The 16,495-nt window shown below is 49.8% G+C and overlaps 1 protein-coding gene across 4 annotated transcripts in view; it reads left to right on the top strand.

Annotated features, from left to right (window-relative positions):
* The first annotated feature begins 1,339 nt into the window (after positions 1-1,339).
* The window catches only part of LOC103748548 (alpha-1-antitrypsin-like), a 19,411-nt gene continuing 4,255 nt past the window's right edge, over positions 1,340-16,495 (top strand). Inside the window, exons 1-2 of one of the 4 annotated variants that reach the window (XM_029555066.1) lie at positions 1,340-1,440; positions 14,714-15,348. In XM_029555066.1, the coding sequence (XP_029410926.1) occupies positions 14,718-15,348 (631 nt within the window). In that variant the 5' untranslated portion in view covers positions 1,340-1,440; positions 14,714-14,717. Of the gene's footprint in view, positions 1,441-7,174; positions 7,342-9,097; positions 9,202-9,490; positions 9,587-14,713; positions 15,349-16,495 lie in introns of those variants that run through there. The other 3 variants (XM_008851204.3, XM_029555064.1, XM_029555065.1) reach the window with 3 other exon arrangements.

Here is a 16,495-nt window from a genome sequence, read left to right as displayed (position 1 = left end):
CAACACATCCCTGACTACCTCTCCAGGATCCAGGGTCAAAGCCAAATCAGAAGACTCCCATCACACAGAGAATGTAAACACAGAAGGAAAAGCACTGTGGTTCTGTTTCAGCTGCCCATCTACAGAGGGAGACGATAGCTAGGGTCACTCCTGTCCAGGAAGGGGGTTCCCTAGAGACAGTGAATGGGACACGGGGAGGAAGTTCCTCCAGGTACATCTATGTTCTTGGACCACATGTGGTAATCTTACTTAGTCAGCCCTCCCTGCAAAAGCAACACACTAAGTTCTCAAGGACTGGAAGCAACTGCCTAGGATCAGAGCCCAGACTATCTCTTCCATTCCCTCAGGCAGCATTCCGGGTTGGGATTGGGGGAGGGGGGGATAAAGATCTCCCAGGGAAGTCACCATCTAAAAGACTCTGATAGACACAGTCACATATTCAAATGCAGCATCCCTTTGATTAAGTTAAAATGAGATAAAGGCATCCTTACCTACAAAAGGCATTCTGTTCTTATAAAAACATCAAACAAAGTCAAAGTGGCCCCAGCTGGTAAGTCTGCATCTAGGATAATTGCCGCTTCATATACTTACATGTGTGTGTCTGTGTGTCTGTCTCTGTGTGTGTGTGTGTACATTATTACCCTTACAATGTTATGAACCTCTATTTTACTTCTTCTGTTGGTGTTTGAGACAAGGTCTCGCTGTGTAGTCTAGGCTGGGCTGGAACTCACTATGTAGGTCTATTCTCCTCCTGCCTCTGTCTCCTAAATGTTGGGATTACAGGCCTGTGCTGCCACATCCATCCTGCTCTCTCACTTCATCATGTTCAAATCCAGAGACCTGGAGAGTTGAGAGAGAAGGGGAAAGGAAGGCAGCCACTTGCAATGACCACCACACGCCAGGCATTTCTACACACTCATTTACCTTGAAAAACCAAGCTTACTTCCTTGGCGCTATAATCTTACTTGGCTTCCTTAATGCTAACCGCACAACTTCCATTAGTTGGTCTCAGAGTTGTTCAACAGACCCTTTTCCCAACCGCTTCCCTCTGAGCTCTGTAGATGGAGAGGTGGGGGAAGCACACAGAAGCCCACAGTGTACGTGTTCTCTCCAACTTTGCTCTACACAAACCTTGGTGTTGAAGACACAGTGACCTACAGTGTTTGTCTGGCTTGCCCAATGCTCCGCAATCCCAGGTCTTGAGGGCAGGTTCCACTGAATAGAAATCATTGATTTCTCACTACATTCCCGGAGCAGCTTTTGTTGTTGTTGTTCTCAGCCATTTCACTGAGTTGTATAATTTCTATTTGTCTTTCTTTAAAATAAGACACACAGTTCCAGAGGCGGAAGAAAGGGAAAAAGTATTTTCAAGACTGTCAGTAGCTCGTGGAGTCCTCACTGAAACCCCCGGATATCAGAACTGCCTTCTCCATCCCACAGGTAAAATTGATTTCATGGTCCCAGGCTTTCAGTGTTCAGGGCAGACTGGGATTGTACTATGTCTGTGTGTCTGTCTCCACTGTCTTCCCAGAGTTCTCACAGACCACAGAGGAATGAGGAGGGACAGAGGAGAGAGTGGCCGTCTTGAAGTCTAGTGTGCTATTTCCCCTGGGAGCCATGTCACCTGAGAGAAACGAAAACACCCACAGATTATATACTATTCATGCTGCTCTGAGAAGCTTCATTCAGAAAAGTCCAAATTAAGCCAAGTATGGGGTCACATACCTGTCAGAGGCCATCTTGGAATATACAATGAGGTGACATAAGGAGACTCTGCCTCAAAGTCCAAAATTCGAAGCAAGCTAGATATCCCTCAAAGTGTGTGTATGTGTGTGTGTGTGTGTGTGTGTGTGTGTGTGTGTGTGTCTGAACCGTAAATTAAAATAGAATACAGCAGAAAGTCTTTCACATAAGAAGCATAAACAAATTGAAGTCTGAGAAGGGCTATTGAACTCAGTAATAAGACAATGAATTCTAAAAGCCAGACATAAAACATTCTGGTTATTACCACATTCATGAGCTGTTCTAGAAGAGGCAAACCCAGTCTTTAAAGAGAAGAGTGTGAACAGAAGTTACCTTTAGGGGGGTTGACAGAGGGAAGTGAAGGACTTCCCACTTTGACAGATTGGTCTCTGTTTGGTTAGAGGGTGGTGACGTAGATGTATACATATGTGAAAATCTGTTGGGCTTTGCATCTAGTGTTTACGCTCTTCTGCATGTAAAGAAAAAAAGTATTTAAGACATAAAAGCAAGGGAGAGATGAAGATACATATGAACATGTCTCAGGCAAGGTGTAGCAAAGAAAGAAGGCCAGAGGGGTTTTCTGTCCATTGTGCACAGCCTCTCCGAGCCACCCCTGCCAAGCAGCTATATGATGAAGTGTTCTTGAACAGTCCTTTGTGAAATGAGAGCTTGTGCACACAAATTGACCAGAGGCATGCCTGTTAATCAGGAGCCAAGCAGAAAATGGATTACTTTTGCTAAGAATATGCTGGTCAGTTCCTAGGCAGGCAGGTCAAGGTGAAAGGCTCCTGCATCTACCAGGCCAGGTACAGTCCGAGGCAGGAGGGACACCCAGTGAATGATGCAATTTCCCCCACAGTGGTGACATGTCCTCACAGCTCAGCCCTCCCTCTATTCTTCTACCAGGACACCTGCTCCCCTTTCTTCATGGGGCAGACAGAGAAAGTACGTAGGGCTAAGCAGCATTGGGTATGGAGGAATCCCTGGCCTGACCACACTGGTTTTGGCTCTCTCTCTCTCTCTCTCTCTCTCTCTCTCTCTCTCTTCTCTCTCTCCTTCCCTTGCAGCTCAAATAACAAAGCACGTAGGTTTTTAAAATTATTATCTATCTTTAAAACTTTTTTTAGACAAGTACTTACTATGTGGCCTAGGCAGGCCTTGAGTAACTGAGATTACAGGCCTGCGCCACCATTACCAACTTGGATATATGTATGGCCCCTATAAGTACTTAGCATAAGAGAAACACTCCATTCCCTTCCCTTGACTAACTCCATTTGTCAGTGGCCTCTGACTGTCTATTCTATGCTTAACCCAAAAACAGAGAAACAGAAAACACAATTCCCTCACACAGGTAACTTGCAGTCTGGGGATGTGTGCCATGGTCCTTCAGTAACACAGCAGGTTAGAATATCTTCTCTGTCCTTACAGGTCTTGTGATGTCCTAGGGCTAGCTGCTGACCCCAGTGACCCTCACCTGATTCATCTATAGAATGAAACAAAGAAGAGGGTAGACTTCGGGGCTGGAGGTGGGGATGAGCAGTTCACCTGGTGATACTCAGAAGCCTGTGTGTCCTATGCCACGTGCTTGGTCATTATCTGCAGCCAATCATGTTGTGCGGGGGTGTGGACAAAAGCTATGCAAACAGCCAAGAGGAATAAAGAGAGGAAGGGGGACATGAACTGCCAGCAGTGTCCAACTTTGTCTTAAGAAGTGACATCAAAACCAAAATGGCTGCACAATGGTCATGGCCAGAGATCCTGCCACCCCTGATGCTGCACCCCTACCTGCCCATCTGTCTGCCCCATGAGACAAGGGAATGGGACACCTTGTAGAAGGGCAGAGCAGGACTGAAATGCCGCCAGGGGAGGGCATATTGCATCAATCTCTTGGTTCCCCTTCCCCTGCAAAGTTCAACTTGGGTGCAAAATGGTAAAACATCCTGCCTGGAACTGTATCCACCAGAAGGAACAGGTTTCCAGAACCTATTTAGCAAGGTTTGAAAAATATGAGTTTAGCCAGTGGGTGTCTATACCTGGACACTCTCATGGACGTACAAAATCTGTGACAACCTTGTGGTTTCCAGCTGTTGAACTTGCTGGTCTTCCCACCTCCTCCAGAGAACTCTCCTTTTTCTTAATAAATTCTCCTTGTTACCTGATCTCGGTAGAGCCCCAGCCCAACTTTCACATGAAGGCTGTGTTCTCTGGATTGATCATCTATCCTACACCCAAAGAAAATTATCTCCAATTCATTTTAAACTCATTTCTGACTTTTGACCCACAGGAAGTAGGAACAGTGCCCGGGACCATGTGAGTTAATTCACATTTAGAACAGGGCCTGCAGGACAGTGTCAATCATGATTTAAGAGGCAACACCCTGTGTTGGAGTCTGTTTGGGGATACATACTGGAAAATGACAGCAGGAAGGGACTTGGTGAAACAGAGCAAACAGAAATGTTCAAAGTCAACAGGAGAAAGTCAACAGGGTCAAGTGAACCATTTCAAGCCAAGGTCTGAGTTGGGCAAGTTCTAAGAGCTATGGCCTGGCTGTTGTCAGAACCACCCCCGCAGATCCTACGTTGGTGAATAACAAGTTCCAAACACCTGCTGGCTGTCCCTTTGCCCCCCCACCCAGGGACATGTCCTGCACATCCTGTCCTACCTGTGGTTCCCAAAGGATCTTGCCACCATCCCACCCCTTTCCTGTTGCTCACAGGGAGTCACCATGCCATGCTATGGAGTAAACAAAGATGGGCCTGGATCTAGAGGCATCACCAGAAGTGCAAGGCTTCTGGAACAACAGCTGGGATCAGCAAGCAGAAAAGAAGTCATCTAAAGGGGCTGGAGACATGGCTCAGCAGTTAAGAGCACAGGCTGCTCTTGCAGAGGACCCGGGTTCAGTTCTCAGCACCCCCATGGCTGCTAACAACCATCTATACTTCTAGTTCCAGGGGCTCCAACACCCTCTTCTAGCCTCCATGAGCACTGCATACATGTGATGTACTTACTACATGCAGCAAAGCATTCATACACATTAAATGCACATAAATAATTTTTTAAAATATTTTATTTATTATTTTTATTTTATGTGTATGAGTGTATTGCCTGCATGTATGTGAGTGCACCTATGTCGTGCAATGCCATGGAGGTCAGAAGAAGACTTTGGATTCCCCTGGAACTGGAGTTAAGGATGGTTGATAGCCACCATGTGGGTGCTGGGAATCGAGCCCGGGTCCTCTGCAAGAGGAGTCAGTGCTCTTAACCGCTGAGCCACCTCTCCAGCCCCATAAATAACTTTTTTTAATTTAAAAAGAAGTTGTCTAAAGGGTTCTCTTGGCCAAAATGTAACAAATTAACCATCAAAAAGGAAACATGATTATGGTTAATTAAGATAGGTTAAATCTCTCAAAAGCTGCAAGCCTGTAATAGCCACCAGGGTCCAGAACTATAAATGAACAAAGTCGAAATATTTGTAAGAAGAATGCAATGACTTCTATACATTTAAGAGGGAGGTGAAGCTGTGGATTGTGGATTCATCCTCTGTTCCTTGGGTAACTACACCACTGTGTACTATGCAGATTTGCCTAAGAGAAAACAAGGAATTGTGAATGGGCAGATAGTTCCAGAAAAAGCAGAAACCGTCCCCACACAGGAATCTTCCCACAGGCTATGCCCAGAGGGAAAAGGGGGCCACTAGGCTGTTGCAAGATATCAGGAAGAAACAAACAGGGCTGCTCAGCTCATCACCCGGAAGATGAGCGTGGACCATCCAGTGTGAAAAGACAGCACTCTGCCACAGGGAGGGCTCTGTGTGAAACCCACCAATATGATTCATTGAAGCCTCCTAACAACCATAAGGAAAGGACTCAACTCCACTGAGGCTCAGAGAGGTGAGAAGAAGCCAGCTGCTTCAGGCATCCCAAGCCCTCTGCCCACCACAGAGGTTTAGGAAAATGCTAAACACGCTAAGCCCTGGGCCTTCGGGAAGCACCTCTCTTCTCTCTAGGGTGATTCCAGCTCCTTTGGGGGAGATGGGAGATTGAAATTTTTTATTCCTGGACAAAGTGTGCTGCTCCGTCACCAGGGGTTACATGCTCAGACGATGACCCATCCAAATGGCTCTCCATGCTCTACGCACTTCCCATAGGTCACATGCGGTCAGCACTGACTGGTGCCATCACAAGCCAGAGGGCCGCCTAAGGCACTGCCTGACTGTTTTCCTATTTGATCTTTACCACCCTATCCTGGAAGGAAGTGACATTCTTAGCCTTATTTCACTGATGAGGAAACTGAGGCACAAAGAGGTTAAATGGATTAAGATTTCACAAAGAAAGTGGTAGAGGCAAGGGTTGAAACCAGAACTTAGTTCCTGAGACTGCACCTGGGAGGGGGCATGGTGTGTGTGTGTGTGTGTGTGTGTGTGTGTGTGGAGAGAGAGAGAGAGAGACAGAGAGAGAGACAGAGAGAGAGACAGAGAGAGAGACAGAGAGAGAGACAGAGTGAGACAGAGACAGAGAGAGACAGAGACAGAATGACAGAGAGACAGAGACAGAGAGACAGAGAGACAGAGAGGCAGAGACAGAGACAGAGAGAGTCTAGGGCAGGTCACACTTGTTCCCAGAAATTCTGTTTCTCCCAGCCCACCTTACATCCTTGATGCAGTTGGCTCAGCTTCCCACGCAGCAGGGCTCCCATGTCAAGGCAGAGTCCTGTGGAGTACGGGGTCTCCCTAGCATCTTCCCATGATATGTAGCTCCTGGAGAATCAGGCTAGATGCAGTCATAGACAGCTCCAGAAGAAACCAATGGACAAGTCCTGCCTCCTGTGGCCTGAATTTGTGAGATTGTCCTTTTGAGCATGGCTGTGGGTCCCCACAGGGACCTCTTATTCTGGCCCAGAATAGGAGGAAGACTGGACACAGACCTCTTGCCCCAAAGGTCTGGACCTCAACCTGAGACCCCCACTTGCCTCAGCAGCACCCATTCTGTGTCCTATCTTAATTCCCACTTAGGTGACCCAGTCAGCCCCCTGCACTTTCCCTCCCCCTTTTTGGATGTGAAACTGACAAATACATAGGACACACCTATATCCCCAATTCCCACCCCAGCCTCAAGGGCTCAGCTGTGTGCAGACCTCTTAGCTATAGGGCCAGAAATCCTGGCAAGATCCTGAGGCCAGGCTCTGTGCCAGGAGGGTAAGGCACTCCTCTGAGCCAGAGCCACTACTGCCCTTACAGATGTCAGAGGACTGGTCTGCAGACACACTAATGTGGATGAGCCCATGCTGAGTCACACTACCTGGACACAGCCTGTGCAGGAGGTGACACCCAGGACTGCTTGGGCCAGGAAGGGCTGGTCTGTTGTGTCCCTGGCACAGGGCGAGGCCCCTTCCTGCCCTAGTTCCCCGCCCCTCCTGGACTAGGGTTGCCACCCAGAGTTGCTTTTCTCCCTGGCGGGCAGGTACCGGAAACTCTGGTAGCTCTCCATATCCCAGCCACAGCTCCAGGAGCCCAAGATCGGATTTGGAGGAAGAGTGGGGAAATAGCAGCTGCTGGAGGCAGAGGAGACGTGGGTTCTGGAATCTGTCCAGGATGCTCAGGTAGAGGGGACCTGACTTCCCAACTGCCTGCAGGTGGGCAGAGTTGGGGGAGAACAGTGAAGGCCAGTGCCTGCCCCTGACCACCTGGTACAACAGATGGGAGGGGCAGGTGAGCCTTGAGAGAGGCAATTGCCAGGAGGGGAAACAGGCCCAGAGAGGGGAAAGCATGCCCTGGGAATGGAGGTGTACCTCAACCATAGCTGGCTCTCTGGATGGATGTAGGATAGACATTCTAAATTGAGATGTAGAGTAGACATTCTATATCCACACTCTGGATGGATGTAGAATAGACATTTCCTGGGAGGGAGGACCCATACAGTGCCCCTAGGGTCCTGAAGACATGTGCTAGGGGAGGGAGGAGAGAATGGAGGAGGGGAAGCTAAGTTGCTTCCCACTTCCTGTAAGGGAGTACATCCCCCAGGATCTACAGAGGGTGCTGAATGAGCGACTGCCTAGTGGGAAGCTCTTGGAATGGGCTCCTGCCTCCTGCCTCCTGGTCCCCATCCCCTTTTCTGCCCACTAAAACCAACGTGGTAGCTGAGCACCTCTAGCACCAGGCTATGAGCTCTCCTTGCTACATCTAGACCTCACAGAGGCTATGTGCTTTAGTACCCATCTGTCAGATGGGGAAACTGAGGCACAGGAGTGGAAACAGCTCACCTAAAGTTCTTGGTCTGAACTTGGGGATACAGGGTTTTAAGGGCCATGCACCTGGAAGCGTTCAAAGGTGGAGCACAGGGACCAGTGAGTGGCAGGACGGAAGCCACAGGGGTTGAACTGTCCTGCCCACACCTTTCATGGAGCTGAGGCTTAGAAAAGGTTGGGCTCCAGTGAGGAGCCATCAGCCTCAACCCTGTACCCCTCCGAACAGCCAGCAGAGCACACACAGCTTCTAAACCACTCCCAGCCTTCCTTGTAGGGGGCTGTCTCCAAGGAGAGTCCCTACCCAGATCATCACGCTAGCTTCTGGGAACCAATGTGGAGCAGGTATGGGACAGGTGCCTGCTCAGAGCACCTGGGAGGCAGGTTGGAAAGGACTATTCAGACCCAAATAAATAACTTACTGTGTGTGCCCTTTACCCAAGGTGTTTTGCATACCCTCTGGTAAACCATGCTTAGAAATGGCACTTCTAGCCTGCCATGTTGCAGGGGAAATGTCTCCTATTCAGAGAGATGGAGCAGCTTGCAAAGCAGTAAAACTTTTTCCTTACAGGTCTACTCTCTGACCCCCCGCCCAACCTGGCCCCTGGGCACTCTGTCCAGCCTGTCATGGTTGTGTCCTGTCGGTCACGCTCCATTTTCCTGTAAAGAAAATCAAAAAGGATTTTATATCCGAAGCTGGTGGGATAACTTTGAAAGAGCAGCCTCTCTGCTCTGGGCCTCAGTTTCCACACCTATCAAATGGGTGCATAACCTACTGTGAGCCCCCAGGGTGGTAGTGAATCTTCAGCCCCAGGCCTTTGGAAACAGTTGACTCAGTAAATGTTGCTTGCAGTAGAGGAAGCCTGAGGATTCCCCAACAGAGCACTGGGCCAGCCATGTGGTAAGCTCCCAGAGGTTATATGACTCAGGTCATTGGAGTACTTCAGATACCAGCTGCTGTGGTTGATGACAGATAGGATGCTTTCTTAGGGGTTTGGATCAGAGGGCTGAGCATCACCCTGGGCAGTGTGGATGTCAGCTCAGTGCCCAGCAGATGGACTTAGGCCTTCTCTGTTTGCTTCTCTGATAACTGCCATGACCCTGGTTAATATTTACTAACAGAGGGACCCGTGGCCCATCATTCCCCCTGCTTAAATACAGGCTAGGGCAGGGCTCTGTCTCAGCCTCGGTCACCACCCAACCCTGGGACAGTGAGTTGTAAGTATGCCTTTCCCTCAGGAGGGCTTAGAGGGGCCCCTGGGTCCCTGTACCTCCCAAGCCGGCAGCAAGCTGGGATCAGGGCAATGCAAGGTAGATAGAGCCAGTTGCACCTGCAGCACCTGGGCCTCCTGTCATCATGGGAACAGCAATCCCTAAGATCCTTTCTCTAGCCAAGCTACCTAACCAGTAGCTCCTGGTGAAAGAATACTGGGAGGACAGTGTCCGGCCCTGTTGCCTGGGGGAACAAGGTGCAGCCACAGCTATAACAGGGTTCCACGCACACAGCTCCTGCCCTTCTCGGGCCTTTCCTGCGCCTCTTCCAGCCTTTTTGGCACCTGTGCTGTGGGGTGTGGACCTCCTTCCTCTTCTGCAGATAAGCAAGGTAAGGCCTAAACAGCAACAGGAGCCAGGGCTCCCAGCCTGATCTCTCTAGCTACACCCAGGGCTGACCCACACACATGCTGGGGCCTCAGCCTGCAGGTCCTAGGGTGGCCTTCCAGATGAAATGATGTCTGAACACTCCTTGTGTCATGGGGCAGGGGACCCTACAAAGGACTCCACCATCGGGGACTACTGTGCTATTGTCATTTTACAGACAGGGAAATTGGGGACAGGCCAATAACCTGCTCCAATCATATACAGCACGTAGCCCAGCATTCAATCAGGGGCAGCTGCCCCAGACTCCATCCTCCTGACTCTGCCCACTGAGCCATCTTCCCTGCCCAGGGTCTCAGTCCTGGGAGGTCAGGAAGCCTGGACTAGCCTTGAAGCCTCTGACAACTCTCTCTGCTCTATTTGACCAAGACCTTTCTATTTCTCCCACCCAGACTTGTTCTCTGGAGGACTGGAGGGCTTTGGGTTTTCTCATGGGGTTTTGGAGATGAAGGCTGGACAGGTAGCTGCATTCTCATAAGGTGATTCTCGTAAGCGTCACTGTAGTGTTGGATGGACAAGGGACACTTCTGGGTGCTTTGCACATGTCTTCTCTGTACAACAGTTCTCTGAAGAAGCTACCTTATTCTCTCAAGGTAACAGATTCAGAGATGCTAAGTAACTGGTCTAAGGTCACACAGAGAGTAACAATCTGACCTCAAACCTGTGGTTTTAGCCACAGCAATGCAGCGTCTTGCCCTTTCACAAGACCATGTCTGTGGTCTTCTATTTTCAGTCTTCCAGCTTCAACTTTATACACAGAGAAGGGCTCCAGCCCTAGAACTAAAATGGCTAGGATTAACTAGTTCTTTAAGTAGCTGGTTCTATGGTTTTTCATAAGTTGCTTAGCCTGTTTGGGTCCCCGTTTTCCCATCCACAAAATGGGACTAATACTAATTTCTAAGTGAAATGACGTAGTGCGTATAAAACGGGGTTTAGTGAGTATGATGATGAGGGCTGGAGTGAATGCTCATGTTTGCTTAGCATATGACTGCAAACAGACAGCGTACAGAAGCCTAGAGAGGTGACGGGAAACGTGCCTGACTCAGAGGCAGGCACTGCATAGCAAGAGCCCTATTCTGTGCCCCGGGGACTTGGTTGCTGGCCAGATCTCAGGATGAGCACCTATGCAGGCATCCAGCTCTGAGGCTCCCACACCTGTGCTGGCTGCACGTGTCTGTGCCACACCTCTTCCTTCAAAGGTTGTTTCCACTCTGCAGACAGGAAGTAAGGCTCAAAGAGATGAGATCATTTACCCAAGGCCACTGTCAGTAAAGTGGGGGTGGCTGGGTGTCATCCTGGCCTGTTGAGTTCTGGGTTTCAACAGGTTGTAGCCTGCAAGTCTATTCTCTGGACTGCTGGGTGGCTGTGGGTTGATTCCTCTTTTTATGCTCCTGGCTGGAAATGGTGCTGGATGAAGTAAGGGGGAGGTTTAGTGATCTCTCCTGCCTCCTGGAGGCCAGTCCCAACAACTTCTGATGCCAGAACATCACTGTGCATGACCTCAGCTCCATGGCCTCTGTCTACACCAAGAGGTCTATAAACTACTTCCTCCTCTCCAGCTGGCCTCCCTGACTTGGGGTCGGAGGGACACACAGGCTGCCTCTCACAGAAGACTGGGAGAGAGCAGGTCTTTGTCCCAAGACTCAGGTTTGAAGGCACAGATTGGGATGTGAAATGCACCCAGCTGGATGCTTGAGACCAGTGTCAGGGCCTGTGACAGTTAGCTTCCATTGTCATCTTGATTGGGTTAAGAAATGCCTGGGGCAGTTCTGAGACATACCATGGGTACATCTGTGAAGAGATTAACAGAGGGGGTGAGATCTGCCCTGAAGCCCATAGGTTGGGCCAAATGAAAAGGTAAAAAGAGAAAGAGAGCTGAGCTCCAGCCTTCTTCTTCCTCTGTTCCCTCACCCTCTGAGCTGTGAGCCAGCAGCTGCTTAGGCTCCTGCTGCCCTGGAGCGGTCACCACCATGCCACCCCCACCATGAGGCATCTGTCCCCTCAAACCCTGAACCAAAATGAGCCTCTCCTCCCTTGAGCTGCTTCTCATCAGTGCCAAGAAAGGTAACAAACACTGGGCCCAATCCTGAGAGTGGAGACTCAGAAGCCTGAGCATATGGCTGTGTCAGTCAGTGTAGGAAACAAGACTCGCTCCAGGGCCTCAGAGTCTTCATCAAAGGAGGTGATGGAACACTGGGAAATGGATGGGAGCAGTGAGCAGCCCAACTAGGCCTCTCCCCTCCCCCATGCCAGACTTGTCTCCTTAGACCCCAGGAGCCCCCACAGTAGGAGGGCACCTCTCCTCATCCCTCCCTAAACAGAGACTTTTGGAACCAAGGGTCCAATGTCTAGGCTGAGGAAATAGCTCAGTCAGTAAAGTGCTTGCCACACAAGCTGAGAACCTGCTTTTGATCCCTTAGAACCCAAGTTACAAAGCAGGGTAAGGTGGCACTTGTGACCCCAGCATTGGGGAGGTGAAGACAGGCATATTTCTGGGGCTCACTGGCCATCTGGTCTAGCTGAACTGTCCTCTACAGTCATATGCACACATGTGTCCCAGCACAGAGAGAGAGAGAGAGAGAGAGAGAGAGAGAGAGAGAGAGAGAGAGAAAGAGATCCATGCAAGCGTCCTTCAGACCCATTCCATGAAGCTGGGTCTGTGAGGTTAGGGCTGTGCTGCTGTTAGAGGCCCAGTGAACAGTTATGACCCTGTCGGGCCTACAAGCCACAGCCTCTGGCTTTGTGGCCACTTGGCAGGCTCTGTCCCCACCCTGTGGAGGTCCAATGAGCCCTGCGAAGGTGGGGAATTTCCACAGGGCTCACCAAAATCCAGATGCATCTGAGAGATGGAAATCTGCAGAACTAAATTTAGTCTAGCACAGCAACTAGTTTAAGGAAAACACCAACATGTGTTATGTAACGTGCCATCACCCTCTTCGGAGTATTTACAGACAATGGAGGCCAGACAGCATGACGGTGACAAGAGGGAGGTTTTGTGCTTTGTTTTGTTGTCTCGTTAGAAAGATGCTTTCTAACAAACAGGCAAAACCCAGTGCTTATCCTCATCTTTCCCCCTCAGGATCTTACAGCCCAGATTCAAGGATGCCTTTTGTTCTACTAAGATGGTAATTTTAGTAATGGGTGTGGAGACTGCGGCTTGCTTGGTAGAGTGCCTGTCCTGGGTTTTGGTGGTGCACACCCATCACTCCAGCACTTGGGAGCTAGAAGCAGGAGGATCAGAAGTTCAAGATTATCCTGAGCTAGATAGTGAGTTCAAGGCCAGGCTAAGTTACATGAGACTGTCTCAGAAAAAAAAAAAATGGTGAGTTTGGTTATGGAATGACTATCTATGTGGCATAGCTGATCAAAAATTCCCCATAGCTGTGGCCTCAGTTTCCCCATCTGTAAAGAGGGGGTTGAACTTAGGGGGCTGTGGACTGCTGGCTCCTGGCATATCAGCGTAGAGGCAGTTCTGTGGAGTAGAGTAGGCTGGGGCTGCAGGGCATGACTTTGAATTTGGTCATTTCTGGCAAGAGTCTGCTCTCTATGGTGCAACTTAGACCTTGCACCTCCTTCCTGTCTTACCTCAGCCATATAACGCATTGTCCTCCCCAAGGTTTATGTTCGCAACACCTGCCAGCTCCCCTTCGCAAGAGTAGACCCCTTGAGAGTCTATCCATGAAAGGTTTAACATTGAGACAGTTCATGAATTCTCCCAGCAGCCCCACTTTCCGTACAGGGCAAAAAGAGGATCAGAGAGTTTCAATGACTTGTCCTGGCTCCCACAGCTGGTGAGTGACAGAGGCCGCCCCTCTCCCATGTTAAAGGAGAGGTGAGCATCCCCTGACCCTCCAGAACCAAGACAGGAGAGGTGGCAGGCAAGCTGTTGGCAGTGACGTCAATCAGCCTGTCTGGTCACAGAGCAGAGTGGAGACAGTCACTTTCTCAGGAATAGCCACGAGGGTCAGAGGTTCCTTGTGGGAACTGAGTAGGGCCACCCCCCCCACCCCCGCCAGGTTGTTTCCTAACAGCCTCACTGTGTTCTCGCACAGTGCCGTTGCATAAGCGACTTCTCTGTGCGCAGACGGTTCCCAGCCATCAACATTTCTCCTCCCCTGTGAGCGTCACCAGGGCCTTCACCACGCTCTCCCTGGGGACCAAGGTTCACACTCACGCCCAGATCCTGGAAGCCCTCCACAGGCTATTCCAGCTCCGAGTGATTCTTGATCCAGACTGCCATCACCCTTGTAATTATGGGCAAGTCCACATCTCTGCCTGGGCCTCAGTTTCTTCCTTGTAAAATGAGGCTGAGGCACTTGTACCTCAAGATCATTGCCGATGGGAATGAGGCTGTGGAGAGTATGGGTCAGGAACTAGCCACCTTCTAGGTAACTGGTTATTTTTATTTATTAACCTTGAACATGTTTCTTAACATTTTCATCAGTAAACTAAGGTTAAGAGTCTCCTGACAGGATTGTGACAGGAAACGGAGTTCATACATGTGAGAACTCAGAACAGTCTAGGCAGACGGAGAGCACCATACCCCATTTTGCTGCTTCATTTTCTTTTCTTTGCATGTATGTGCATTTACATGTGTGTGGGTACACATGTATGCATGTGCATATGGAAGCCCCAAATTGATGTTGGGTGTCTTTCTCAATCACTTCCTACCTTATTTATCAAGGCAGGGCCTCTCACCAAACCCGGAGCTCGGGGACTCCGACTAGCTAGCTTCCAAGCTTGACCCTGAGATCCCCTGGCTCTACCTTCTAAGTGATGGAGTTACAGGTAACCGCTATACCCACTTTTTATGTGGGTTCTGAGTACCTAAACTCAGGCCCTCATTTTACACAGCCAGTACTTTATCCAATAAGCTACCTCCCTAGCCCATTAAATTTGCTGGTTTTCTTATATTCTTCAATGATGGCTGTTTAGAGAGGTACTTGGTCTAGGCTGGGCACCAGGCAGGTGTTTAATAAACTATGCCTGTTTTTCATGGTGCCAACTGGTGGTCTATGGGAGTCACCACAGCCCTGACTTACTGGGGGCTTGTGTCCCTTTCTGTGTCTTGCAGGACAATGCCATCCTCCACCTCATGGGGGCTCCTGTTGCTGGCAGGCCTGTGCTGCCTGGTCCCCAGCTTGCTGGCTGAGGATGCCCAGGAGACAGACACCTCCAAACACAATCAGGAGCTCCCAGACGGCCACAAAATTGCCCCGAACCTGGCTAACTTTGCCCTCAGCCTGTACCGGGAGCTGGCCCATGAGTCCAACACCACCAACATCTTTTTCTCCCCTGTGAGCATCTCCACAGCCTTTGCCATGCTCTCCCTGGGGACCAAAGGCAGCACTCAGACCCAGATCCTGAAGGGCCTGGAGTTCAACATCACAGAAATAAAAGAGGCTGAGATCCATGACAGTTTCCAGCACCTCCTCCAATCCCTCAATAGGCCAGACAACAAGCTTCAGCTGACCACAGGCAATGGCCTGTTCATCCAGAATGGTCTGAAGCTGGTGGAGAAGTTTCTAGAAGAGGTCAAGAACCATTACCACTCAGAAGCCATCTCAGTTAACTTTGTAGACTCTGAAGAGGCCAAGAAGGTGATTAACAGTTATGTGGAGAAGGGAACCCAAGGGAAGATCGTGGATTTGGTGAAAGACCTGGACAAAGACACAGTTTTCGCCCTGGTGAATTATATTTTCTTTAAAGGTAAGATGGCATAATCATCTTGATATGATTCCCATGGAAACACCCAAATATATTCTCAAAGGACCAATTCCTGAGCCCTTTCTGGCAGCCCACTCTGGGCTGTGCCAACCTGTCCTGGTGCATTTGTCACTGTCCTGTGGGTGAGCACTGAAATCCTTCCCGTCATCTATTAAGCTTGGGAATGATGGATTCAAAAGTCGAATTCATTAATTTCTTTGCAGGACTAGTCTGAGCCTTTACTGTCCTAATGCACATTGAAGATTCCTACAAGGGAGGGTCTTAAAATATGCAATGTTTCAAACCAGGTGAGGCGGTGCACGCCTTTAATCCCAGCACTCGGAAGGCAGAGGCAAGCAGATCTCTGTGAGTTCAAGGCCAGCCTGGTCTACATAGTGAGTTCCAGGACAGCTGGGGCTACAGGGAGACCCTGTCTCAAAAAGACAAAAACAATATGCAATGTTTCTCCAACCTCAGAACCCACTGTCACAGACTATGTGAACACAGTACTGTTCCACAGAATATGCTTTGAACGGCTCTTTTTTTGGGACAAGTGTGAACTATGGAAACATGAGCTCAAATCCTTCCACTATGGCTCATCAGTCTTGACACTGGATAAGTCATTCTACCTGTCTGAGGTGTGACTGTCCATCTTGTCATGGACAAAGCTGCCCCACTGCTATGAGGTGATGAATTACACATGAGTAAAGTTATACATGGGACGGTGTGGGGCACAGGCACCTGATCAACTAACCTTGACCACAGGCCTGCTCTCCAGACTGGAAATGGTTAGGACTCCACCCTATAGAAAGCTTCTGTGCCCCTAGGGGAATAGCCTGGGAAGGGGCTGAGAGTGAAGCTAGAGACTGTGAGTGAGCTGCTCCTCTCCACCGTGGCTCCCTTCCCCTGGGCAGAGTCCCACAGAGCACAGCTCCCAGGCCACAGCCAGCATACCTCAAGTCCAAGCCTTGCTAGGACACAGGGTAGGTGCCAAGCGTTCCCTCAAGCCTTCACTTCCTCCTGTGTGATGAGAAAGTGGAATGAGGATCCCTGAGACCCCTGTCCACCCTGATGACCTTGATGATGGGTCCCTGAGACCCCTGTCCACTCTGACGACCTTGATGATGGGTCCCTGAGACCCCTGTCCACC

This window comes from Nannospalax galili, unplaced genomic scaffold, assembly GCF_000622305.1.
Source record: "Nannospalax galili isolate Female #2095 unplaced genomic scaffold, S.galili_v1.0 scaffold86, whole genome shotgun sequence".
NCBI classification, from domain to species: Eukaryota; Metazoa; Chordata; class Mammalia; order Rodentia; family Spalacidae; genus Nannospalax; species Nannospalax galili.
The sequence above is the reverse complement of the archived record's forward strand: the minus strand, read 5'-3'. Positions and strand labels throughout refer to the sequence as shown.